Source organism: Capra hircus, chromosome 11, assembly GCF_001704415.2.
Source record: "Capra hircus breed San Clemente chromosome 11, ASM170441v1, whole genome shotgun sequence".
NCBI classification, from domain to species: Eukaryota; Metazoa; Chordata; class Mammalia; order Artiodactyla; family Bovidae; genus Capra; species Capra hircus.
In genome coordinates, this window is record NC_030818.1 from 46,806,811 (window position 1) to 46,832,850 (window position 26,040).

A 26,040-nucleotide genomic window follows, 5' to 3' on the forward strand; every position below is an offset into this window, starting at 1 on the left:
ATTCTTGAGTATTTCTCAGAGAATATAAAGACCAAATATTATTATGGAATCTTGCAGGATACTGTATTAGTTCATTTGTCTTGATTAGTTTAGTCTGATTTTGGATTTAAATTGTCCAAAGTCTACTTTTATAATTGCCAAGATTCTGTTTTCAGGACAAAAGGAATTTGACATTGTCATTATTTTTCAGGAACCATTCAATTCACCACAACCTACATCAGGCTGACCCATGAGACTAACCCTGTAGTTTTCCTATTTAATAAAAGCTGGTGTGACAGACTGACCCCCTGAGCACTGGTGGCCTGGAGCCTGATTCCATAAGAACTGGACTTAAATAAAAGCCCAGCAAGGTGACAGTGATAGACACAGGCCACCCTGAGACATTCCAATAAAGAATCCAGTCATTGCTCTTCTCACAAACACCTTGTCCTTTTCAAATGCAGGCTCATGACTGTGGCTTCCAACATACAGGCAGTGAGAGCCTTAGTTTTTCACACAGAACTGACAAGAATCAGGAAATCCTGCAGAAACTGGTTCTACTTAATGAGAGTTAACAGGGAAAGAGTTCTGTTTAAGCACTACTGGGAAAAAAAGAAAACACAGTCATCCATTTTTCATGTTGTCCCATCATCTCAAATGAACTTTTCCTCAAGAACTTCTTTGATTATATATATATATACATATATATATATATAGGAAATGATATTTAGAAATTGGAAATGATAATTAGAGCTCATAATATTTGTATGTCACTTGAAAATTTTTTGTCATTTCTTTAGGATCCAGTGGGGATATTGTGTATATGTATACACATACTTGTATATGTATCTACATATATATATGTATACATGTGGCTTCCTGGTCCGGAAGATGCCCTGAAGAAGGAAGTGGCATCCCACTCCAGTATTCTTGCATGCGAAATTCTGTGGACAGATGAGCCTGGTGGGTGGGCTGCAGTCCTTGGTGTCACAAAGAGTTTGATACATCTCAGCAACTAAAGAAAAACAGCAACATATATCCATATGGATATGCCGAGAGACAGACAGAAAGACAGAGAGAGAGACAGAAACAGACAAAGACAGACTCAGACAGGATTATGATAGCATATGCACTAGGTTGGAGCACTAGGTTTTGATCTTTCATTTGACATTTCATTTTACATAAAATTCTTACACATTTTTCCTTATCTTGAACTGAACTATCAACTTTCTGCACAAGCTATATGATTTTTCCCCTGTCAATTTCTTTTGACTTAAGTGTCTTTGAAATTTAATTCACTAGGTGCCAGGAAAAGACCAGTTCTAACACCTGATGTCAACATTCTTAAACAGGTAACCTGAGACCTGCAGTTATTGGACAGATCTTGAACCAGCTCACCTCCACACTGTTGTCTGGAGAAATTTCTGAAGGTCAGTACTAGCTGTTCTGTTATCTAGATCATCTGGGAAGAAAAGCGAGATGGTGGTCCCCTTCCGAATACTGACCCTGGACACACCTGTCTACATGTCAGGGTCTTCAGTGCTTCCTTAGAGCCCCGGGCCTTGTACCCTGTGTCCTGACAGTCAATCTGCACTTTCTCAGTGAGATTCTTCTTCCCACTGTTGCAAGCAGTATAAACTTTAGCTAGCGGTATTCATCTAAACACACAAGAGCTTTACTTCACTTTGCTTGAGCTTGACCCCTCCCACCTGCCTCTGGCTCTGTCCACACCACTGCCCTCAGCAGGGGATTTGCATGTGGTTCCCCAGGGAGGACCTTCCCTTGCAAGTCTGAGATAAAAGCTCAGCTCTGGTCTTGCTCTGACTTATCAGGACTCCTCAGTTCACACTTCTGAACATGAGGTTCCCTGCTCAGCTGCTGGGGCTCCTCCTGCTCTGGGTCCCAGGTAAGGACAGAGGGGCATGAGAGGAGGCTGGGGGCCTGAGTTCTGGGGGCAGCTCAGCTCTCCATGCGTGTTCCGTCTGCATGTTCCATGCGTATAGCTTGTTGTGCAAATGAAAATGGGATGTTTAGATCTGAGAGAGTGAGGAAAGTACCAGAAGGAAAAAGGACCTGTACTCTGGTCAGGACTGTGAGAGAGGAAGTGGGGATGATGTAGGAGATGTTTATCGGCTTCTTTACACTTCACGGATGTCAGGTTCATTATCGTGATTGCACTATTTTGTTGTATGGATGAAAAGTACCGATAATGAGAGTAAAACGAAGTAGTATTTTAGCTAACATTAATAAGAAATTGGAAATGATAATTAGAGCTCATAATATTTGTATGTAACTTGAGCATTTTCTGTCATTTCTTTTAGGATCCAGTGGGGATGTTGTGCTGACCCAGACTCCCCTCTCCCTGTCTGTCATCCCTGGAGGGACGGCCTCTATCTCCTGCAAGTCTTCGCAGAGTCTGAAATATAGTGATGGAAACACCTATTTGTACTGGTTTCAACATAAACCAGGCCAGTCTCCACGGCGATTGATCTATCTAGTTTCCAATCGTGACACTGGGGTCCCAGACAGGTTCACCGGCAGTGGGGCAGAGACAGATTTCACACTTACAATCAGCAGTGTGCAGGCTGAGGATGCTGGAGTCTATTACTGTTTTCAAGCTATAAATTATCCTCGCACAGTGATGCAGCCCTGAACACAAACCTCCCTGCCTGTGTGGCTCAGCTGCTCAAAGTGCAGTTTCTCTGGGGAACTGACAAGAGATGCTCTGAGTCTGTGTAAGAGGTGGCAGTCTCAGGGGAAGAGTTTGCAGTGAGGGCTCTGGATCATGAGTGTCTTAGCTATTCTTCAGGCACCACATGTTAAGGTCCCATGAGCTGCACAGCCTGGTCCTGGCAGAAGCAGCAGGGACTGTAGGGATCCTGTGTCCTATAGCAGCCAGTTCTGTGAAAGGGGGCTGAGTGAAAGGTCAGGTATTTCTTCTCACTCAGGTTACCATTGTTTCATTGGGGTGATATGGAGGAAAGCTCAGGGAAAGAACATAACAATGGTATTTGCTCCCATCTGAGACAAAAAGGATGGGACCATGCATTCTTGTTCAGAATTGGGCTTGTATTTAATAGTTGTATATATTTGGAGATTCATTTAACCTTTTCCCCTAGGTTTGCATGCATGATAGGTTACTTCGGTAGTATCTGACTCTTTGCGACACCATGAACTGTAGACTGCCATGCTCCTCTATCCATGGGACTTCCCAGGCAAGAATACTGGAGTAGGTTGCCATTTCCTTCTCCAGGGGATCTTCTCAACCCAGGGATCAAACCCACATCTCTTATATCTCCCCATTGGCAGGAGGGTTCTTTACCACTAACGTGATCAGTAAAGCCCTTTTCCCTGGGTTTATTGATCTGTAATGAAGGAAAATAAAAGATTTTATTCTCTTTAGCAATAAAAATGCTAAAACTTGTTATAAGAATTAAATAGATTAATACATACAAAATAGTTATCATATGACTGGTAAAGTTTGTGAGTGAAAATGAAAAGTGAGCGGCAATGTGAGTCACTCAGCCGTGGCTTTGCAGTCCCATGGACTGTAGCTTGCCCGGGTCCTGTGTCCATGGAATTCTCCAGGTTTTCACTGAGTAAGTACTTGTTGCCATTGTCAGTTTGCTTCATCTTGTACTTAGAGAGATATGGTGTATTGCACAGTATCTTAATTTCAAATCATTTCTTAGATTCTCTTTATCTTTGGTAACTCCAACTTTGTTACGTGGTGGAGTATTGTATTTTCTATAACCAGCCAAGAAGTGTATAAATTTCGGAAAAAAGGAATATATATATATTTGTTGTGTTTAGTTGGTCAGTTGTGTTCAACTCTGTGACACCATGGGCTACAGCCCACCAGGCTCTGTGCATGGGATTTCCAAGGCAAGAATACTGGAGCAGGTTGCCATTCCCTTCTTGAGAGGATCCTCCTGACCAAGGGATGGAACCTGATCTCCTGCACTGGCAATGGCAAGCGGACTCTTTATATAGACATCAGAGGGGCTCCAGGCAACAAGGAGTCTGACTCCATTGTTAATTAATATGGGATCACTGACTCCTCTCAGCCTGTTCTCCAACATCCACTTTGCCCTATATCTGTCCAACACACTCAAAAGTCACAAACCCAAGTCCATGCAAGGTGACTTTACCAAGTCCCTCTGCCACCCTATTAAAGGCCCAAACTTCGCCTCTTTCAACCCAGCCTGCTTCAGCTAGTGCCCACCTTACTCCACCTGGAATTTGCTTATGTAAGTGATCATCTTTCTCTCAAATTTTATAGGTATGGGGACTGTCTAAAGACTCAAGAAAATTCTTAATAATTAATTCTATCTCATGTACAAAGAGTGCAAAGAGAGGATGTACTTGAATTGTTGAGAAGTAGTGAAGCCTAGGGTAGTGAGCCCTATTCCTCTTTAATGACACTTAAACACATTTGCTATCTCACTAAGGGATCCTCAAAGCTAAGATGGTAATGATAACCCTGTATGTGAGACAGCAAGAGACACAGATGTATAGAACAGTCCTTTGGACTCTGTGAGAGAGGGAGAGGGTGGGATGATTTGGGGGAATGGCATGGAAACATGGATAATATCATATAAGAAACGAATCACCAGCAACGAATCACCAGTCCAGGTTCAATACAGGATACTTGGGGTTGGTGCACTGGGATTACTCTGAGGGATGGTAAAGGGAGGGAGGTGGGAGGGGGGTTCAGGATGGGGAAAATGTGTATGCCCATGGCGGATTCACGTTGATATGTGGCAGAACCAATACAATATTGTAATTAGCCTCCAATTAAAATAAATAAATTTAAATTTTTAAAAAAATTTTTAAGGAAATAAAAAGAGTTGGTGGAGCCCTCAAAGTCACGCACAGCTTTCAGTAATATCCTTGGTCAGAGATAAAAATAAGGCTCCAAGAGCACCAGAGAAGGTTGGATCCTGATTAGAACAAAGCCATCAGGTAGAATGGGGGAAGGGCCACACCTGGGGGAGGAGATGAACCAGGAAGAGCAAGGAATCACCAGGTTGAGGACCAGCCTCAAATTCATGTCTCCCTGATTGGATGAAAGTGATCAACAGCTAGCATTTTACCAGATTCAAAAGTAAATTATTTCTGATTGACATAAATCATTCCAGGGTCTAAAATCATCTCTAACATTTTTAGGGTAAATATGCACGTTAATCTACATAAACATTAAGTGTATACATTACAGTCTCACTTTTATTGAAACACGGAGGCATACATTATCAAGAAGGAAAAATAGTTTCAGAGAAGGCAATGAACACAGTTGGAATATAATGGACATCAAGACAGAGCCAGAGGATTCGTAGCTATGAGGGGAGTTACTTGTTATGTGCTTCTCATATATGTGACAGGATGTAGAATATTTTTATGAAACCAGAAACTTTTTAAAAATGACCAGGAAGAATTACGTACCTACATTAACAAGAGACTTGACTGAGCGTCTTCCAGTGCTTTGTTGTTTGGGGTCTAGTCAGCAGTATACAATCTGCAAAATGTTCACATCGTACCAGGTTGTAATTACATCATGCCCATGTCCTTAGGTTTATCTACCTCCTAGGGATATTCTAATCATTGCTTAGGTTATAGGTACTTAAAACTAGAGAAAATTTATACACAGAACTACATTCATGTAAAAAAGAAAAAACACCTGAATAAGCAACATGATTTTTTTCCTTCATAACTCCTGTTCCATGTTGGCACTCACACTAAGTTCCTTCCTTTCCCAGGTTCCCGTGGGGCTGCTGTGCTGACTCCATCCCCTGCCTCTGGCCTGGGGCCATGGAGGGAGTGTCTCCATCTCCTGAAGGCCATCTCATCTCATCCACAGTAATGGACACACCTGCCTGCCATGCTTCTGGCACAAACCACACACTCTCCTCAACCACTGATCATAGGGGTTCCTGGGGTCCCAGCCTGGCTCAGTGACTGTGCATCTGGGACAGATTTCACACTCACACTCACCAGGGTGGGGTCCCTGCATGTGACCTCTGTGCACAGAACCCTCACTGGCACCCACACATGTCACGGCCCTAAACACACCCCTCCCTCGTGGGCTCAGCCCTTGTGTTCAGCTGAGCAGCTGCTTCCCCAGGGAATCGAGGTCAGAGCAGCTGCTGCTCTTAGTGGAGAACAAACTGGGGGAGGAGGAAATGGTGGGGAGCCCTGGAAGGACATGGGAACACCCTCAGGTCCAGAGCCCAGGAGTCCCTGCCATGAATTCCCAGGGTCTGGACCGCTGGCTGAGATGCTCACAGACGGCTCCATGCTGACTCTCCCTCAGCTCTCAGCATCACTGACTGTGATGAACTGACCACCTGCTCTCCAGTCCCATGGAGCACAGACCTTCCCCACACTGATTTACCTGCCAGACTCAGACACTTGCTCACAGACAGGACTGGGGCCCCAGGCAGGGACTGGTCAGTGATTCTGAGAAAACTGTCTTTCCCTCAGTCTCTCTGGCAGAAAATCCTGGTCTAGAGAATCTTAATCATCCTGATGTATATTCTCTTAAAAATATGGAAATTGTCCTCATATTAGAGACAGAATACTAGGATGAAATTTGAACTTCATGTAAGTATCATGCAGCCACAGCTTCTAAGTTTGTTCAACTAACTCTGTTCGAGAATGTCCTGGCTTTGAATCATACTCATGCCTTTCCTCTGCTCCATGCATCTCAGCTCCTGCTTTTGTCCTAGACTACCATGACCTCAGGTTTCCCTGAAGGTAGACATCTTCTCCCCTAACTCTCAGAATGCCCGTGTTCTTGGTTGGATTAGTTAGTGAATTTCCAAGTGCAAGAGTCAGGCATCTGTAGGGTATGACATATTTTATATTTTTATCCAGATAGTGATATATGTAAACCTTCATTGTTGTATACTTAACATATTTGCCCATTCTTCCTGTATGTTTTTTAATATCACAATTAAAATGAAAAAGAACAAATCTGGAGTCTTTAAACAAATATTTAAACAAGAACAAAAATCAGCACATAGAGAGGGAAACTCAGCATTCTTAAATAGAAGTATAATATGATGCACGAATATGAGAGTTGGATCATAAAGAAGGCTGAGCACTGAAGAATTCATGCTTTTGAAGTGTGGTGCTGGAGAAGACTGTTGAGAGGCCCTTGGACAGCAAGGAGATCAAACCAGTCAATCTTCAGGGAAATCAACCCTGAGTATTCACTGGAAAGTTTGGTGCCCGCTTGGTGTGGCCAAGAGGAGTTACCCCACGCCGGAGGTCATGGGCAGTGGCCGAGACGGCCAGGCTGCGACGGCGCAGGAACAGCTGAGAGGAGCCACCCAAGTCCGAGGTCAGTGCGGCCAGGAGGAGACACCCCGTGTCCAAGCTCAGGGGCAGTGGCCAAGAGGAGCTACCCTGCATCCAAGGCCAGGGGCGGCCGGGAGAAGCCACCTCGCACCCGAGGCCAGGGCGGGTAGCCCTGAGGAGCAACCCGAGGAGCAGTGGCTGCCCGGGTGCAGGAGGGCCTAGAGGAGCTATCCCACATAGAAGGTAAGGAAGGGCAGCAGTAAGGACATACCTCTCGTCCAAGATAAGTAGCAGCAGCCGTGCTTTGCCAGAGAAGCCGTGCAGAGATACCCCATGCCCAAGGTAAGAGAAACCAAAGTAAGATGGTAGGTGTTGCAAGAGGGCATCAGAGGGTAGTCACACTGAAACCATACTCACAGAAAACTAGTCAATCTAATCACACTAGGACCACAGCCTTGTCTAACTCAATGAAACCAAGCCATGCCCACGGGGCAGCCCAAATGGGCAGGTCATGGTGGAGAGCTCTGAGAGAACGTGGTCCACTGGAGAAGGGAATGGCAAACCACTTCAGTATTCTTGCCTCAAGAACCCCATGAACAGTATGAAAAGGCAAAATAGTAGGATACTGAAAGAGGAACTCCCCAGGTCAGTAGGTGCCCAATTTGCTACTGGAGATCAGTGGAGAAATAACTCCAGAAAGAATGAAGGGATGGAGCCAAAGCAAAAACATTACCCAGCTGTGGATGTGACTGGTGATAGAAGCAAGTCCGATGCTGTCAAGAGCAATATTGCATAGGAACCTGGAATGTCAGGTCCATGAATCAAGGCAAATTGGAAGTGGTCAAACAAGAGATGGCAAGAGTGATCATCAACATTCTAGGAATCAGCACACTAAAATGGACTGGAATGGGTGAATTTAACTCAAATGACCATTATATCTACTACTGCGGGCAGGAATCCCTCAGAAGAAATGGAGTAGCCATCACGGTCAACAAAAGAGTCCAAAATGCAGTACTTGGATGCAATCTAAAAAAACGACAGAATGATCTCTGTTCATCTCCAAGGCAAACCAGTCAATATCACGGTTACCCAAGTCTATGCCCCAAACAGTAACCGCTGAAGAAAGCTGAGGTTGAATGATTTTATGAAGCCCTACAAGACCTTTTAGAACAAACACCCAAAAAGAATGTCCTTTTCATTATAGGGGACTGGAATGCAAAAGTAGGAAGTCAAGAAACACCTGGAGTAACAGGCAAATTTTGGCCTTGGAATGCAGAATGAAGCAGGGCAAAGACTAATAGAGTTTTGCCAAGAAAATGCACTGGTCATAGCAAACACCCTCTTCCAACAACACACGAGAAGACTCTACACATGGACATCACCCAGATGGTCAATGCTGAAATCATATTGATTATGTTCTTTGTAGCCGAAGATGGAGAAGCTCTATACAGTTCAACAAAAAACAAGACCAGGAGCTGACTGTGGCTCAGATCATGAACTCCTTATTGCCAAATTCAGACTTAAATTGAAGAAAGTAGGGAAAAACCGCTAGACCATTCAGGTATGACCTAAATCAAATCCCTTATGATTATACAGTGGAAGTGAGAAATAGGTTTAAGGGCCTAGATCTGATAGATAGAGTGGCCTGATGAACTATGGAATGAGGTTTCTGACATTGTACAGGAGACAGGGATGAAGACCATCCCCATGGAAAAGAAATGCCAAAAAAGCAAAATGGCTGTCTGGGGAGGCCTTACAAATAGCCTGTAAAAAGAAGAGAGGTGAAAAGCAAAGGAGAAAAGGAAAGATAGAAGTATCTGAATGCAGAGTTCCAAAGAATAGCAAGAAGAGATAAGAAAGCCTTCTTCAGCGATCAATGCAAAGAAATAGAGGAAAACAACAGAATGGGAAAGACTAGAGATCTCTTTCAAGAAAATTAGAGATACCAAGGGGAATATTTCATGCAAAGGTGATCTCAATAAAGGACAGAAATGGTATGGACCTAACAGAAGCAGAAAATATTAAGAAGTGTCGAGAATACACAAAAGAACTGTACAGAATAGATCTTCATGACCCGTCTTGGGCTCCCTCTCATGTGGGTCTTAGAAGCCACGACAAGTTAGTAGACATGGCGGACCCTCCACGCTCCAGATGGAATTCAGCCAGAAAAGAAGAGAGAAAGACCACACAGTGGGAAACCAAGTCTTTCCATGATTGTGTCCATCATTTATTGTTCGGGAAAGCTTTTTATACTTTTGTGTACATAGAGATCAATGGATAATACAAAGTTATGCAGTGTCAGCAGCCCTGACTCTTCTCGAGACCAGGTCTTCTCTCTGCCTACCTAGCTGTATTACACAAGTCTAGAGTGATTTACATCATCTTTCTGGCCAGGAGCTATTAGCATTCTATGATAAGGACCTTTTCTGATAAGGGTCGTCAACCAGAAAACTTATTTGCCTCAAAAGTGTTGTTCTTACTAAAGTCATGGTGCTACTCTCAGAAAAGCACCTAATTAAAGGTTACATTCTTATAAGCAGTGACAAACAATTTATAACAAAGAAAGAGGAGTAACAGTGACGATTTATATACAAAGAGATAATTATTTAACTCAAAATGTTTGCGTTGGCCAACATCAAAACTCATATTATTCCTTTTCTGTACCCAATTTACAGTTGATTAATATCCTCCAGGTGCCTAAAAGATACAGAATATGGAGGCCTCGGCAGCAGCATTGACTCCAACATGAACCCATCACAATAACTTCTTAGCTCTTTAGAAAAAGCGTTCTATATCTTTAAGATCTTATACTATGCCATGCTCTGGTGGTTGGGGGCCAGTAACATCACAAGTTGTAAAAGTCTCAACCATCAGGCAAATAGAGAGCCATCAGCAGGGTTTTAAGCCAAACATTTTTTATATGCAACGAGCCTTGTTAATCTGGAGCTCTGTGTAGGTAATTCTTTCCAGAAAAGGTGGTCGAGGATAGCCCCCTGTTATGTCAGAGGAGTTGCTGAGAGCATATGCATGAGCAGGGAGACCCTTTTCTGGTATGGGGGTAGATCTTAGGAAAATCCAGGGGTACCCCTGAGGCCTTATCTCAACCTTGCTTTTGCCAGGGCCCCCTTCCTCATGACCTTTGCCCACGGCGAATCCCATTGGCTGATCCAGGCAATATGGATACATACAACTTTTTCACTGTATGTGCAGTAAGCCAGTTCAGTCTCCACAGCTCTTGATTTATTAAGCTTCTAAATGCGAGCTGGGCCCAACAGATTCACAATCCAATGGTTCAGGGACAATTTCATCCTCATTAAATCATCAGGGGGGAGGCTGAGGATGCTGAGTTTACTTACTGCAGCAGGGAGTTTACAAGACTTCCACAGTTGTACAACCCCAAACAGAAACCTCTCTTTTCTGGTGTGCCCATGCCCGCATGTGTCCTGGTAGGGCCATGAGACTCTGAATTGTCTGTATAGAGGAAAGATGCTGTGAAACCAGGGAACACAATGTGTCTGAGGCTCCAGGAATGGTAATGAAGTCTCTTGCCTCAAATTCTAGACAAACATGTTAAGCCCATGTGTGTTGTTTTGAGTGACGCACTCAACAGGAAATGGACTCTAGTGTCCGTGGCCAAAACAGACATGACAAGGGAAGTGAGTGAAGGTCACCCTACTTCTCTCCCCTTTGAGTACAGTGATGTGTAGGAATCAATACAATCAAGTATATCAGGGACAAGTGAGTGATTATAGCCACAAACAAAGTTCAATACAGGTTAGCAGTTCACATCGTCTTAATGTATATTCAGTTCAGGTTCAGTTGCTCATCATTTCAGTTCTTTTCTAACCCCATTGAAGCAGCCACACCAGGCTTCCTGGTCCATCCACCAACTCCAGAGGTTGCCCCAGAACTCATGTATATCAATTGTTGATCCACCTGGACTCACTCTCATCCTCTTTTGTCCCCTTCTCTTTCTGCTTCAATCTTTCCCAGCATCAGGGTGTTCTCCAAGAGTCAGTTCTTCACACCAGGTGGCCGAACAGATTGGCGTTCAGCCTCAGCATCAGTCCTTCCAAAGAACACCAGATTGATTTCCTTTAGATGGACAAGATTTGTCTCCTTGCAGTCCAAGGAACTCTCAAGCAGTCTCTCAACACCGGCAGTTCAAAAGCATCAGTTCCTTGTGTTAGCCTTCTTTATATTCCAACTCCACATTACATCACATGACTACTTGAAAAACCATAGCTTACTAGACAGACCTTGTTTGGCCTATATTATTATTATTCCTATTTTATGTTATATATTATTAAGATAATAAAACCTAAGGATCAAAAATAGATTTTCCCCACTTTCTTCACTTTCCAAATTCTCCTTTTTACTCCATGTCTTCCTACTCCTTCAGCATGTGCCTGACCACAGTCTATGCAACCTGGCTTCAGGGGATGTGGGAAAATAAGTAAAACTTTTGGGTTATGTATAGTCCAAATCATTCTGTAAATTTATGGCAGACACAACATCCTAATGCTAAAATTCTTTGATTTTCTCACTGCCAGCTCAGTTCATTCGCTCAGTTGTGTCGGACTCTTGGTGACCCCATGAAAACGCTAGCCACCAGGCCTCCCGTCACACCAATTCTTGGATTACCTAAACAGATTCATTGAGCGGTGATGTCATTCAACTATCTCATCCTCTGTCATCCCTTCTCCTCCCACTTTCAATCTTTTCCAGCATCAGGGTTCTTCCAATGAGTCAGCACTTTGCATAGTGGCCAAAGTATTGGAGTTTCAGCTTCAACATCATCATTTAAAGAATAATCAGGACTGATTTCTTTAGGATGTACTGTTGGATCTTCTTACCCAAGACATCAAAAGTCCAAGACTCACACAACACCACAGTTCAAAGTGTCAATCTTAGGCCACTCAGCTTTCTTTATATAGTCCAACTCTCAACATCCAACATGACTACTATGAAAACCATAGCCATGACTAGACAGACCTTTGTTTTGCTTTTTTCAAACTTCTATCGCAAAAACGAATAAGGGTCTTCAAAAGTTGGTATTTTAGAACTAAAAATAAATAAATAAATAAACTTATTATATAGGGTAAAATTATTCTGTAAACTCTGGAAGATTACAGAATGATGTGAGAGTTTTGTTTTGTTTGTTTGTTGAAAGGAAGAGAAAAGGAAGAATTTATAGTGCTCGGAAGACTGCAGGAGTGGAAACACAGAAGAAACCACCATTGGACATACTCTGCCCTTTGGCTTCTGTTGGTAGAGTCAAAAGGTTGTGGGTTGAGAACTGAAAATGGGAACCCAGAAAGAAGATCCAGGTGTTCCTTATGGAATCACAGAGAGGAGAGAGGGGCCTGGTTTCTTCTGATGTCTAGGCCACTGTCAGGTCCAAAGGAAATAAGCGTTGTGAGGCTACTGAGGTCTGTCACCATCAAGGGCTCAGGATGCCCTGTGCAGAAACCTGAGTCATGTCCCACATCACTGTCAACCTCCTTCAGATGAGGAGAGTCTCAAAACCTATTTTCTCCTGGAGAACATCCAGCAGAGAGCCGTATGCTTGGGTTGGGAGATGCTACAGGCATCTGCAGCCTGAACGGAAAGCTGAAGGGTGCAGAAGGAGCAGATTCCAGAGGAGATGGACCAATAGGGAGGATTCCTGGTTTGGGGCCCAGCATCCCTCCCCTGCCCTGACTACTGACTCAATCTCAGAATGCCCCTTTAGGAAACTGCCCTTATCTAGCAGTAGCCTTTTGGGTCCATAGGCCCTCAGACGGATTCTCTCTTTCCAGCTCTGTCCCTGTTACAGCCAAATCAGAACCTTTTCACAAGTCATTTTGGAAAAATATAGAAGAACAAATGCTTGGTAAATATCACCTCAAACCTGAAAGCTTTGATTTTTCATGTCATCTGTCCCATATTTTCCACGCGTTTCTGATGTTCTGAAAATATGAACCCTCACTTTACCCCTTTATTATGTTGTACCTTCTGCAGCGGCGGCTTACCAAACCATCCATTGTTTCCCTAGCAATGGTGATCACCTTTTGTATATTTCACATTTCATATTTTAATGAAACTACAGTTTGGAGATTATAACCTGTATAGAGTATTACGAAAACAAATGAATTCAAACAGTAAAAAATGCAAAGTTTTCACATGAATCTTCATATCCTGAAAATAAATCTGATTCACATTTTCTACTGTGCTGTGCTTAGTTGCTCTGTTCATGCCCAACTCTTTTCAACTCCATGGACTACAGTACGCCAAGACTCCTCTGTCCATGCGGATTCTCCAGGCAAGAATACTGGAGTGGGTTGCCATGTCCTTCTCCTGGGGATTTTCACAACCAGAGATTGAAACCAGGCTCCTGGATTGCAGGCAGATCTTACTGTCTGACCACAAAGGGAGGCCCAAGAATACTGGAGGGAACATATCCCTCTCTAGAGGGTCTTCCCAACCCAGGAATTGAACCAGGGTCTCCTTCATTGCAAGCAGATTCTTTAACAGCTTAGCTACCAGGGAATTCTCACATTTTCTAGCGATCTATATAGAAACTGAATACTTCAAAATAGATCCCAGTTTTTAAATGCTCTTAAAATATTTCCCAACTAATACTGACATGCAGTTACATATTCTGACAGTGTAGTGATTGACATAAACTAGTTCCAAATCCCCTGAACAACTATATCTATTACTGGTTAAAGAATAACTTATTGAGAGAATCATTTCCTAGCAGGTTATAAGAAGTTTAGGGTCCACAGGAGAGTTCAGTCAGTTCAGCCGCTCAGTCGTGTCCAACTCTTTGCGACCCATGAATCGCAGCACACCAGCTCCCCTGTCCATCACCATTTCCGGAGTTCACTCAGACTCACGATCTTCGATCCGTGATGCCATCCAGCCATCTCATCCTCTGTCGTCCCTTCCCTCCCGACACCAATCCTTCCCAGAATCAGAGTCTTTTCCAATGAGTCAACTCTTCCCATGAGGTGGCCAAAGTATTGGAGTTTCAGCTTTAGCATCATTCCTTCCAAGAAAATCCCAGTGACTCCTCAGAATGACTGGTTGGATTCTCCGCCAGTCCAAGGACTCTCAAGTCTTCTCCAACACCACAGTTCAAAAGCATCAATTCTTCGCGCTCAGCCTTCTCACAGTCAACTCTCACATCCACACATGACCACAGGAAAAACCATAGCCTTGACTAGACAGACTTAGTCGCAAAGTAACATCTCTGCTTTTGAATATACTATCTAAGTTGGTCATAACTTTTCTTCCAAGGAGTAAGCATCTTTTAATTTCATGGCTGCAGTCACCATCTGCAGTGATTTTGGACCAAAATAATAAAGTCTGACACTGTTTCCACTGTTTCCCATCTATTTCCATGAAGTGATGGGACCAATGCCATGATCTTCGTTTCTGAATGTTGAAGCTTTAGCCAACTTTTTCGTTTTCCTCTTTCACTTTCATCAAGCTTTTTAGTTCCTCTTCACTTTCTGCCATAAGGGTGGAGAGAGGGTTCTGGAATTCTCAAGGAGGAAGAAAGGACACCTTTTTTTCCTTCTCTACATTCCTTAGGATTATATAACAATAATATATTCTGCCTGAGGACAGTCTGTGGATTGAACCTTCTGGCTAATTATGAGAGTAGATCTGTTCTTTACAAGATTATATAACAACAATGTATTCTGTCTGAGGACAGTCTCTGGATTAAACTTTCTGGCTAATTCTGTTATCTTAAAGTGTAAATTATGGAGGAAGTCTGGTGAGGTCTTTACAACCTCCAGACATTCTTTGGATTCATTGGAGAGTATATAACTTCATTGCTAACACTAACAAGAGGGCACTCTTTCTGCCCTCTTCTGATGCCTATGTCAGAAGCTTTCTCTATCTCCTTTATACCTTAATAAAACTTTATTACACAAAAGCTCTGAGCAATCAAGCCTCGTCTCTGGCCCCGGATTGAATTCTTCTCCTCTGGGGCCAAGAATCCCGGCATCCTGATTCAACAACTTTTTCTTGTTAAAGATTTCCTTTCCAGCTTAAGATTACACAGCAAATGCTATTAAAATTGTATTATTATCTTGAAAATTTTTATCAATAAAATTGTATTTTATCTAGAAATAAGTGTTTTTATATTCATGGATTTGTAACATATATGAAGAAACACAAGTATTCAGGACAAGTGTTTCACCACATGTTCAAGGAGGGGACACATTTCTAGTCAACAGTCTACTGATTTCTCATTAGAATCAGCAGTGAGGAGCCTGGACACACTGCACACATGTCTGTGAACAGGACACTCCCTGGGCTCTGCAGAATGTAAGGCTCCAAACAGAATCTTCCCAATGAGGCTCAGCCCCAGGGTGGCAGGAGTACCTGCGGTAGCAGAGGACACGCTGACACCAGGCTGGGCTGAGGCAGATATGAGTGTAGGGCCTTGAGGAGGAGGCCACATGGAGGCCTCAGTCACAGTCACTGGGTCCTCTTCTGTGTAAACAGGGTTCAGGGCTCCCCAGGACAGCCTCGCAGAACCTCCATCCTCCTCCCCACTAAGGGAGCTCATGCCCACCGTGCCTCCAGGGAATGGCTGCCATGTTCCCCCTGGAGCACCCACCAAGCTCCCTGTTGTATTTTGATGTCAGGCGGTTTCGAATCATTTTACTGTTGTTCCTCAGTGTTCTACGTGTCAACAGATCCAGATGATTGATGTCTTCAATCAAGTCTTCTGTGTTTTCCAGGACCATGTGGAGGGCTGCTGGCACCTCAGGCTGCAGAGAGCCGTTTGCTTTTCTGACCCTACTCAGATCTGGAAGATTCTGTGTCACCTGGTCCAGGAGCCAGACCAGCCCTCCTCCATGTGGATCGTGCTATGTCTAGAACCAGAGAAGCTGTCTGGCAATTATTTTCATTAAGAGAAAGACAAACATTCAACACCCTGAAAGAGAATGTACATCTACAACCTGCCTAGGGAGCAAGGTGAGAACTCTAACCACTGCGGGAAATTTTTCCCTGCCATTGGTACCAGTAGTTTTGGGCCCTGAAGTGTCATTTGGACAGCACCTCAACTGAGGGAAATCAGCCACCAGACAGCAACCAGAATGCCGCCAGGCATCCCAGAAAGCGTTCCCAAGTCATTTCTCTTGACTTTGTTTTGACACAACTTCAGCACTAGCAGTTGAGTGGGAAAATTCTATCTGTATTTGTACCTACTTTCACCTGGTCCTTATGTCAAAACATGCTGCTGCTGCTGCTGCTACTGCTAAGTTGCTTCAGTCGTGTCTGACTTGCAACCCCATAGATGGCAGCCCACCAGGCTCCCCCGTCCCTGGGATTCTCCAGGCAGGAACACTGGAGTGGGTTGCCATTTCCTTCTCCAATGCATGAAAGTGAAAATGAAAGTGAAGTCGCTCAGTCGTGTCCAACTCTTAGCGACCCCACGGACTGCCAGCCTACTAGGCTCCTCCGGCCATGGGATTTTCCAGGCTAGGGACAGTCAAGTCAAAGTCCTAATACACATACATGTCTATCCTGTTGCAAGTTTTGTTCTTAAGTTTTTATTTCCCTCACCCCTTGAAGATCTTGATGTGAGGGAGATGGTAGTTCATATTATGCCTCTTCTTTTCTTCTCTCTCTAATCTCACTGTGTTCTCTTTTTTCTCTGCAAATGTTAACTGAGACACATTTTGCAACAGGTTTTTCATTCTGTCTTTTTCTTTTCCTACATAGTCTGAGTGTAGTAAACTCTGGTTATGACCAACACTAGAAGTTTCGATTATACGATGACAGATGATTTTACTCACTCTTGAAACATTATTATTCAATTCCAAACAAAAAGATGCTGCCTGTTTACGGGTATCAACAGGGTTGTTGTTACCACCAATTATTTGCTTTATTTTCTGTAATAGAATCAAAGGTTTCTTATCTTTGTATTTATACACTGTATTGTAAACAAAAGGGTGAGACCCAGTTCCTCTTTATATTTTTAAAATATTAAACTATTTTGGTGTGATTCCCTTGAATAATGGCTTTTCAACATCCTAACAATCAGCTTCACATTTAACATTAGGCTATGAGAATTCCAGGGAAGAATCGATCCGTGGGATTAAATATGTTTCTAATTGACCAGGATGTGTGTTTGTAATGGGAGCATTTTACTTTCTTTTTCATCCATGTACTTATTTTTCATATCTGACCATTATTCTTTGATTGATCAGGTCACTGCTTTAAAAGAGTCAATATGCAAATTTCTGGAAGCACAGAAAAATGGGGGCAGTTGATGCTCCAAAGAGCATTTGGACTTTGAGTGATCTGTGGCTCACGAGGCCTCCCGCAGCCTCTTCCTTCCTTCTGACTAAGGGAGCTCATACCCCACAGTCCCTCCAGGGAAGGGCTGCCATGTCCCCCCTGGAGCATCGACTAGGTTCCCTGATGTGTTTCCTGTTGCTCAGCAGGCTGATCTCTGAGTGTCGGTTATGTCCAGATGGCTGATGTCTTTGAGCTGATGTCTTTGATCGGCTCTCTGTGTCTGCATTGGCCCGGAGGCAGGGCTGCTTACACCGCAGGCTGAACCTACTGCACAGCCCTCTCAAATCAGGCAGATTCCATGTCACCTGGTTCATGAGCCAGACCAGCCCTCCTATGTGTGGACTATGTAGTATCCAGAAGTCATAGACGCTGTCACACAATTCCTTTAAGAAAAAGACACACATTCAGAACCCTGGAAAGTGATGCACATCCCAGTCTTGTTTATGGGACCCTTGAAAACTCTCTTACCATTGGGGGAAAACTTTCTGTGCAATTTGGTATCAAGTGTTCTTGTACAGAAATATAATCTGGGCAGTACAGCCAACCAAGGGAGATCTCAGGTACACAATGACCAGAAGATCACCAAGCAGACAAAAAGATTCCCAACTCACTGCAGGTGACTTTGTTTTGACACAATTTCTGAACTGGTGCTCCAGGTCAGTTCAGTTCAGTTCAGTCGCTCAGTCGTGTCCGACTCTTTGCGACCCCATGAATCGCAGCATGCCAGGCCTCCCTGTCCATCACCATCTCCCAGAGTTCAATCAGACTCACGTCCATCGAGTCAGTGATGCCATCCAGACATCTCATCCTCTGTCATCCCCTTTTCCTCCTGCCCCCAATCCCTCCCAGCATCAGAGTCTTTTCCAATGAGTCAACTCTTCCCATGAGGTGGCTAAAGTACTGGAGCTTCAGCTTTAGCATCATTCCTTCCTAAGAACACTCAGGACTGATCTCCTTTAGAATGGACTGGTTGGATTTCCTTGCAGTCCAAGGGACTCAGTTAGGAGGGTTTAAATTGGAATTATCTTTGTGTGTATCTACTGTCACCTGGTCCTTGTGTCTAAAGCACACCAGGCGGCAGTCAAGTCCAGTTTCTAATACATGTTGCATGTTTTGTTCCTAAGTTTCTCTTTATTTGCCTATCACCTTGAATGTTTTGATGCTGCGAGGCTGGAAATTCACTTTATGCCTCCTCTCTCTTTCTTTTGTGCTCTCTCTAAATCTCCATTTTCTTTTATTTCTGCAATTCTTTAATAGACATATTTTTCTCACCTGCTTCTCATTCTGTCTTTTTTCTGTATGTTCTAAGTGTGGTTAACTCCCAACACTGGACGTGTAGCCACAAACACCTGCAGTTTAGCTTGTGCGTGAGTGCCCGGTCGCTTCAGTCATGTCCGGCTCTTGTGATCCTATGGGCTGAAGCCCACCAGACTCCTCTGTCCATGGGATTCATCAGGCAAGAATGCTGGAGTGGCTTACCACGCCTTCCTCCGCAATCTTCCTGGCCCCGAGGTCGATCCTGAATCTCCTGCCTTGAAGCTGGTTTCTTTACTGACTGAGCCACCAGGGAAGCCCAGAAGTTTAGTTTATACCAAGACAAGTGATTTGACTGAATCTTGAAACATTATTGTCCATTTCAAACAAAGGTTTTGTATGTTTAGGTTGATTGTGACCAGAAATTATTTGGTATATTTTTATAATAGAATAAACAAATTGTCCTCCTTATAAAATAATAAATTATTTTGGAGGAATTACCTGAAATAATAGATGTCTATACATTCTAATAACTGGTTTTATAATTCACACAGGCTGTGGGGATACCAGAACAGAGAGACAATCTGTGCGATCATGATGTTTCTGAGTGACTAGGATAAGGGTATTAATGTGAGTCACATCTGCACGAGGAAGTTTCCAGTAATTTATCATAGACTATTCAGTTCAGTTCGGTTGCTCAGTCGTGTCCGACTCTTTGCAACCCCATGAATCGCAGCATGCCAGGCCGCCCTGTCCATCACCAGCTCCCGGAGTTCACTCAGACTTGCGTCCATCGAGTCGGTGATGCCATCCAGCCATCTCATCCTCTGTCGTCCCCTTCTCTTCCTGCCCCTAATCCCTCTCAGAATCAGAGTCTTTTCCAATGAGTCAATTCTTCACATGAGGTGGCCAAAGTACTGGAGTTCCAGCTTTAGCATCATTCCTTCTAAAGTAATCCCAGGGCTGATCTCCTTCAGAATGGACTGGTTGGATCTCCTTGCAGTCCAAGGGACTCTCAAGAGTCTTCTCCAACACCGCAGTTCAAAAGCATCAATTCTTCAGGGCTCAGCCATCTTCACAGTCCAACTCACATCCACACATGACCACAGGAAAAACTATAGCCTTGACTAGACGGACCTTAGTCGGCAAAGTAATGTCTCTGCTTTTGAATATACTCTCTAGGTTGGTCATAACTCTCTTCCAAGGAGTAAGCGTCTCTTATTTTCATGGCTGCAGTCACCATCTGCAGTGATTTTGGAGCCCCCAAAAGTAAAATTGACACTGTTTCCACTGTTTCCCCATCATTTCCCATGAAGTGATGGGACCGGATGCCATGATCTTCGTTTTCTGAATGTTGAGCTTTATGACAACTTTTTCACTCTCCTCTTTCACTTTCATCAAGAGGATTTTTAGTTCCTCTTCACTTTCTGCCATAAAGGTGGTGTCATCTTCATATCTGAGGTTATTGATATTTCTCCTGGCAATCTTGATACCAGTTTGTGCTTCTTCCAGCCCAATGTTTCTCATGATGTACTCTGCATATAAGTTGAATAAGCAGGGTGACAATATACAGCCTTGACGAACTCCTTTTCCTATTTGGAACCAGTCTGTTGTTCCATGTCCAATTCTAACTGTTGCTTCCTGACCTGCATACAGATTTCTCAAGAGGCAGGTCAGGTGGTCTGGTATTCCCATATCTTTCAGAATTGTCCACAGTTTGTTGTGAGCCACACAGTCAAAGGCTTCGGCATAGTCAGTAAAGCAGAAATAGATGTTTTTCTGGAACTCTCTTGCTTTTCCCATGATCTAGCGGATGTTGGCAATTTGATCTCTGGTTCCTCTGCCTTCTCTAAAACCAGCTTGAACATCAGAAAGTTCACAGTTCACATATTGCTGAAGCCTGGCTTGGAGAATTTTGAGCATTACTTTACTAACATGTGAGATGAGTGTAATTGTGCGGTAGTTTGAGCATTTTTGGCATTGCCTTTCTTTGGGATTGGGATGAAAACTGACTGTATCCAGTCCTGTGGCCACTGCTGAGTTTTCCAAATTTGTTGGCATATTGAGTGCAGCACTTTCACAGCATCATCTTTCAGGATTTGAAACAGCTCAACGGGAATTCCATCACCTCCACTAGCTTTGTTCGTAGTGATGCTTTCTAAGGCCCACTTGACTTCACATTCCAGGATGTCTGGCTCTAGATGAGTGATCACACCACTGTGATCGTCTGGGTCTTGAAGATCATTTTGGTACAGTTCTTCTGTGTATTCTTGCCACCTCTTCTTAATATCTTCTGCTTCTCTTAGGTCCATACCATTTCTGTCCTTTATCGAGCCCATTTTTGCATGAAATGTTCCCTTGGTATCTCTAATTTTCTTGCAGCGATCTCTAGTCTTTCCCACTCTGTTCTTTTCCTCTATTTCTTTGCATTGATCGCTGAAGAAGGCTTTCTTATCTCTTCTTGCTATTCTCTGGAACTCTGCATTCAGACGCTTATATCTTTCTTTATTCCTTTGCTTTTTACCTCTCTTCTTTTCACAGCTATTTGTAAGGCCTCCCCAGGCAGCCATGTTGCTTTTTTGCATTTCTTTTCCACGGGGATGGTCTTGATCTCTGTCTCTTCTACAATGTCATGAACCTCATTCCTTAGTTGATCAGACACTCTATCTATCAGATCTAGGCCCTTAAACCTATTTCTCACTTCCACTGTATAATCATAAGGGATTTGATTTAGGTCATACCTGAATGGTCTAGCAGTTTTCCATACTTTCTTCAATTTAAGTCTGAATTTGGTAATAAGGAGTTCATGATCTGAGCCACAGTCAGCTCCTGGTCTTGTTTTTGTTGACCGTATAGAGCTTCTCCATCTTTGGCTGCAAAGAATTTATCTGATTTCAGTGTTGACCATCTGGTGATGTCCATGTGTAGAGTCTTCTCTTGTGTTGTTGGAAGAGGGTGTTTGCTATGACCAGTGCATTTTCTTGGCAAAACTCTCTTAGTCCTTGCCCTGCTTCATTCTGCATTCCAAGGCCAAATTTGCCTGTTACTCCAGGTGTTTCTTGACTTCCTACTTTTGCATTCCAGTCCCCTATAATGAAAAGGACATCTTTTTTGGGTGTTAGTTCTAAAAGGTCTTGTAGGTCTTCATAGAACCATTCAACTTCAGCTTCTTCAGTGTTACTGGTTGGGTATAGACTTGGATGACCGTGATATTGACTGGTTTGCCTTGGAGATGAACAGAGATCATTCTGTCATTTTTGAGATTGCATCCAAGTACTGCATTTTGGACTCTTTTGTTGACCATGATGGCTACTCCATTTCTTCTGAGGGATTCCTGCCCACGGTAGTAGATATAATGGTCATCTGAGTTAAATTCACCCATTCCAGTCCATTTTAGTGCGCTGATTCCTAGAATGTCGACATTCACTCTTGCCATCTCTTGTTTGACCACTTCCAATTTGCCTTGATTCCTGGACCTGACACTGCAGGTTCCTATGCAATATTGCTCTTGACAGCATCGGACCTTGTTTCTATCACCAGTCACATCCACAGCTGGGTATTGTTTTTGCTTTGGCTCCATCCCTTCATTCATTCTGGAGTTATTTCTCCACTGATCTCCAGTAGCATTTTGGGCACCTACCGACCTGGGGAGTTCCTCTTTCAGTATCCTATCATTTTGCCTTTTCATACTATTCATGGGGTTCTTGAGGCAAGAATACTGAAGTGGTTTGCCATTCCCTTCTCCAGTGGACCACATTCTGTCAGACCTCTCCACCATGACCCGCCCATCTTCGGTTGCCCCACAGGCATGGTTTAGTTTCATTGAGTTAGACAAGGCTGTGGTCCTAGTGTGATTAGATTGACTAGTTTTCTGCGAATATGGTTTCAGTGTGTCTGCCTTACTTCCTTAATCTTACACCTTCTTATCTCCTCCAGGGAGGGCAAATGTGATCCTATTTAATATTCAACGTATGTACGTATTTTTAATATTGGATTCTTATTCTCTCCTTGGTCTGGTAACTGTTTTAAAGAAGCCAACAAGCACAGTTCTGGAAGCATGAAAAGATGGGTTCAGCTAATGCTTCAGAGAGCATTTGTACTTCAGTCCTGGTCTTGGTCAAAGTGACTAGGTAGACATGAATTTCATGGCAGAGAAAAACCACTGTCACTTACTCATGAAGGCAATGTATTTTTATTTTAAGATGAGGAATGGCCACAAAATACTTTATTCATCCCTGTGTCTTTCCTGTTCAGAACCTTTCATTTGAGTTAATGGGAGATGAAAAGAAATGGTTGCAGAGAATTCAGTTGATTTTAGATATCAGTTTAAGTGATTTAACTTGATTTTTTTCCCCTACAATATCTTTAATGTCCCTTCTGTATTAGGATTTGTAAACTCCTGAAGTCACGAATAGGTTTTAAAAAAGCATTAAATTTGAGAATTCTCAGCTTATAGTTTCCTTTTTTTCAGGTATACCTGCTTATCTGGATGAAAAATTAGAGAAAATTATTTCCTTTGCAATTTTGGTATACCATACAAATTCTCATTCAAAGGCAGCTTCAACTAAAACTTAAGGGAATAGAATCTGTGATTTGTTGCCTAAAATCTTCCAGTGTTCTCCACTCCCCTTTTCTCAAGTGAACTAGACATTCTTAGAGGGCAAAGGAAAAAAACACATGTAGACAGTGGGAAAATATTAAACATTCAGAGAATCTGTGCCTTTTTAGGAGAATATATTTTGAGTACAAAGGTGAGTTTCGAGTGAAGATCCCAGAAGACATGAAGAGCTTATATGGAAGAGAAAGCTTGGGCACGCAATGCAATGGAATTACTGTCTTACTTTGTCCAGTTCTTCTATGGGTGAGTGGGATACAGCGCATAGTGTAACTTTTACAGACAAAGGCTCCATCTCCAGCACACGATTTCCTCTCTCATCCTATTGATTAGTTGTGTAGACCTACAGAATTTTTTACTTATTTTAAGAAAAAGGAAACAAAAACGAGTCAAACATTTAGATACCGATTCTATCATGACCATGAAAAGTAAGGTCTTAATGATGCAAAACAGATGGGCAGGGCATCAAACCTGTTTCCCCTGTGTTTTGAGAAAGCTTATACAGTCATGTTAGGGGAAGCACACTGATTGAAACCACCCACCCTGGCCAGGCACCATAGTAACCATTGGCATGAGTTGTTTTATGACAGGAGATCCTGATAAGGAATACGGAACCAATATGCCACCACCAACCAAAAGAGTTCGGGAAAGGTCGAAAGGAGACACCACGTGTCCATCCACTTCCCAGAATCCCTCTCGCTAGCATTCATCTTGGCTGAGCAATGCGTGCACCACCAGGAAAGACTCTGAATTAGAATGATTGGCCAAAGACCACCCAGAAACTAATCCCATCACCATAAAACCTGAGACTGCGAGCCACGCAGCAGAGCAGTTCTCCTGGGTTCCCTTACCCTACTGCTTTCCACCCAGGTGCCCATTCCCAATAAAATCTCTCGCTTTGTCAGCACATGTGTCTCCTCAGACAATTCATTTCCAAGTGTTAGACAAGAGCCCAGTTTAAGGCCCTGGAAGGGGTCCCCCTTCCTGCAACAGTCAGAGGATAAATACATTCACATAGATTTTTTCTTGCTTCCTAGAAACTACAATGCTTTTCCAAAGACTGTGGGTGACAATTTGCTTTCAAGTTTGAAAGGCAGTCAGCTCCCTGGACATCACAGATGCCTTTGGGCGCAGGATCTAGCCCAGCCCATCTGCAGCAGGGAGCGCTCTCTGCTGGGTGGACTGCTCTCAACCCTTCCTCAATGACAATCTCTCACCTGTTCACATAAGGGATCCGGGTTTGGATCCAGGAGGTGAACAGGCCTCTGTGTGTCTCTAACCTTGCCCGTGGCAGCATGGGCTTGTCTGAGAGGGTGGCCAGGTCTGCAGAAAACCCTGCACAGAGGGTGTCACAGTGTTACAGTCTCCATTCCACAGAAAATGACAGCAGGAAACAAGCTCAAACACCAACCCGACAGTCTCCAAGATCATGCATACCACACACTGGCTTCTACTTTTAAGGAACTGAAACTAATAGTATCTGACAACAGAGTCAAAAGTGCAAGGAACCTGCCTGCCTAAGGCCTTCCTCACTCAGTTGACTACGGTCAAGATCCGAGGCTCACAGAGGCCTGCCCCTCACCCGGAACTCATGGAGGCTACACATTCAACCCTGAAAAACTCTCCTTGTTGCTGGGTGGTGTGACGTGACTAGTGTGGGCTGCTATTTAGTTTTGCTTACAGGCCTCAGCCTGGTTTGCTAGCATACATGAGGCAGAGAGTGTTTTTTAGAATGAGAAATCTTATACTTTCTGTCTAAACTAGGAGAGGAATATTTTAAAGACTTTTTTCCTAACAGAGAATCAATTTTTAAGAGATTTTTACATTTTCTGTAGGTCTTAGGACAGTTGACTATGAGATAAGACAAGCATGAACAGAGACCTTTAAAAGTTTTCTAGTAATTTCACAAAAGAGACAAATTCTCTCTGAAATTCATCCATATTAAAGAAATTTTTTTTTTTTGTAAAAGGAGTTTCCGAAAACTTGATTTGTCATAAAAGAAAACACCACAGAATTCTTACTTTAATGCTTTTTCCCACAATTTATGTTTCCATTCTCAGGACTGAATTTATTTGTTTCTTAAGACTTCTATAAGAAAGTACTAGAGATTGATGGGCTAAAACAACATGAAGGTATTCTGTCAGGACTGAAGACCTGAGGAATGAAACCAGGTGTTGTTCAGGCCAGGTCAGCTACGCTCTGCGGTGAAGGCACTCCTCACCTTTTTTCCCTTTCTTGAGCCCCAGGTTTTCCTTAACCATTGGCATCATACATCCAGTCACCGCGTCTATCTTCACATGGTCTCTTCTCTGAATCTCTTTGTGTCCTTTCTGCTCTCCTTAGAAGGCCACTTACATTAAAGGCCCACCATAGCACAGTATGAACACATCATGATCACCAAATGATTTCAATACTGGCCATTTTCTAAATAATGTCACATTCAGAGGTCCTGGAGCCTACAATGTCACTATAATTTTTAGGGGAACAGAATTCAACCAATAATAGCACATAAAAGCAATTCTTACTTTAATAGATGCTAAAGGATTCATATAAAACTAGCATTAAAATTTCTAATAGCTTCC

The 26,040-nt window shown here is 43.2% G+C and overlaps 1 gene segment (V, D, J or C); it reads left to right on the forward strand.

Annotated features, from left to right (window-relative positions):
* LOC102184629 overlaps window positions 1,792-26,040 on the forward strand; it is a 106,877-nt gene continuing 82,628 nt past the window's right edge. The window contains 2 exon segments of the V gene segment in view: window positions 1,792-1,885; window positions 2,301-2,610. Coding sequence covers window positions 1,837-1,885; window positions 2,301-2,610 — 359 coding nt within the window.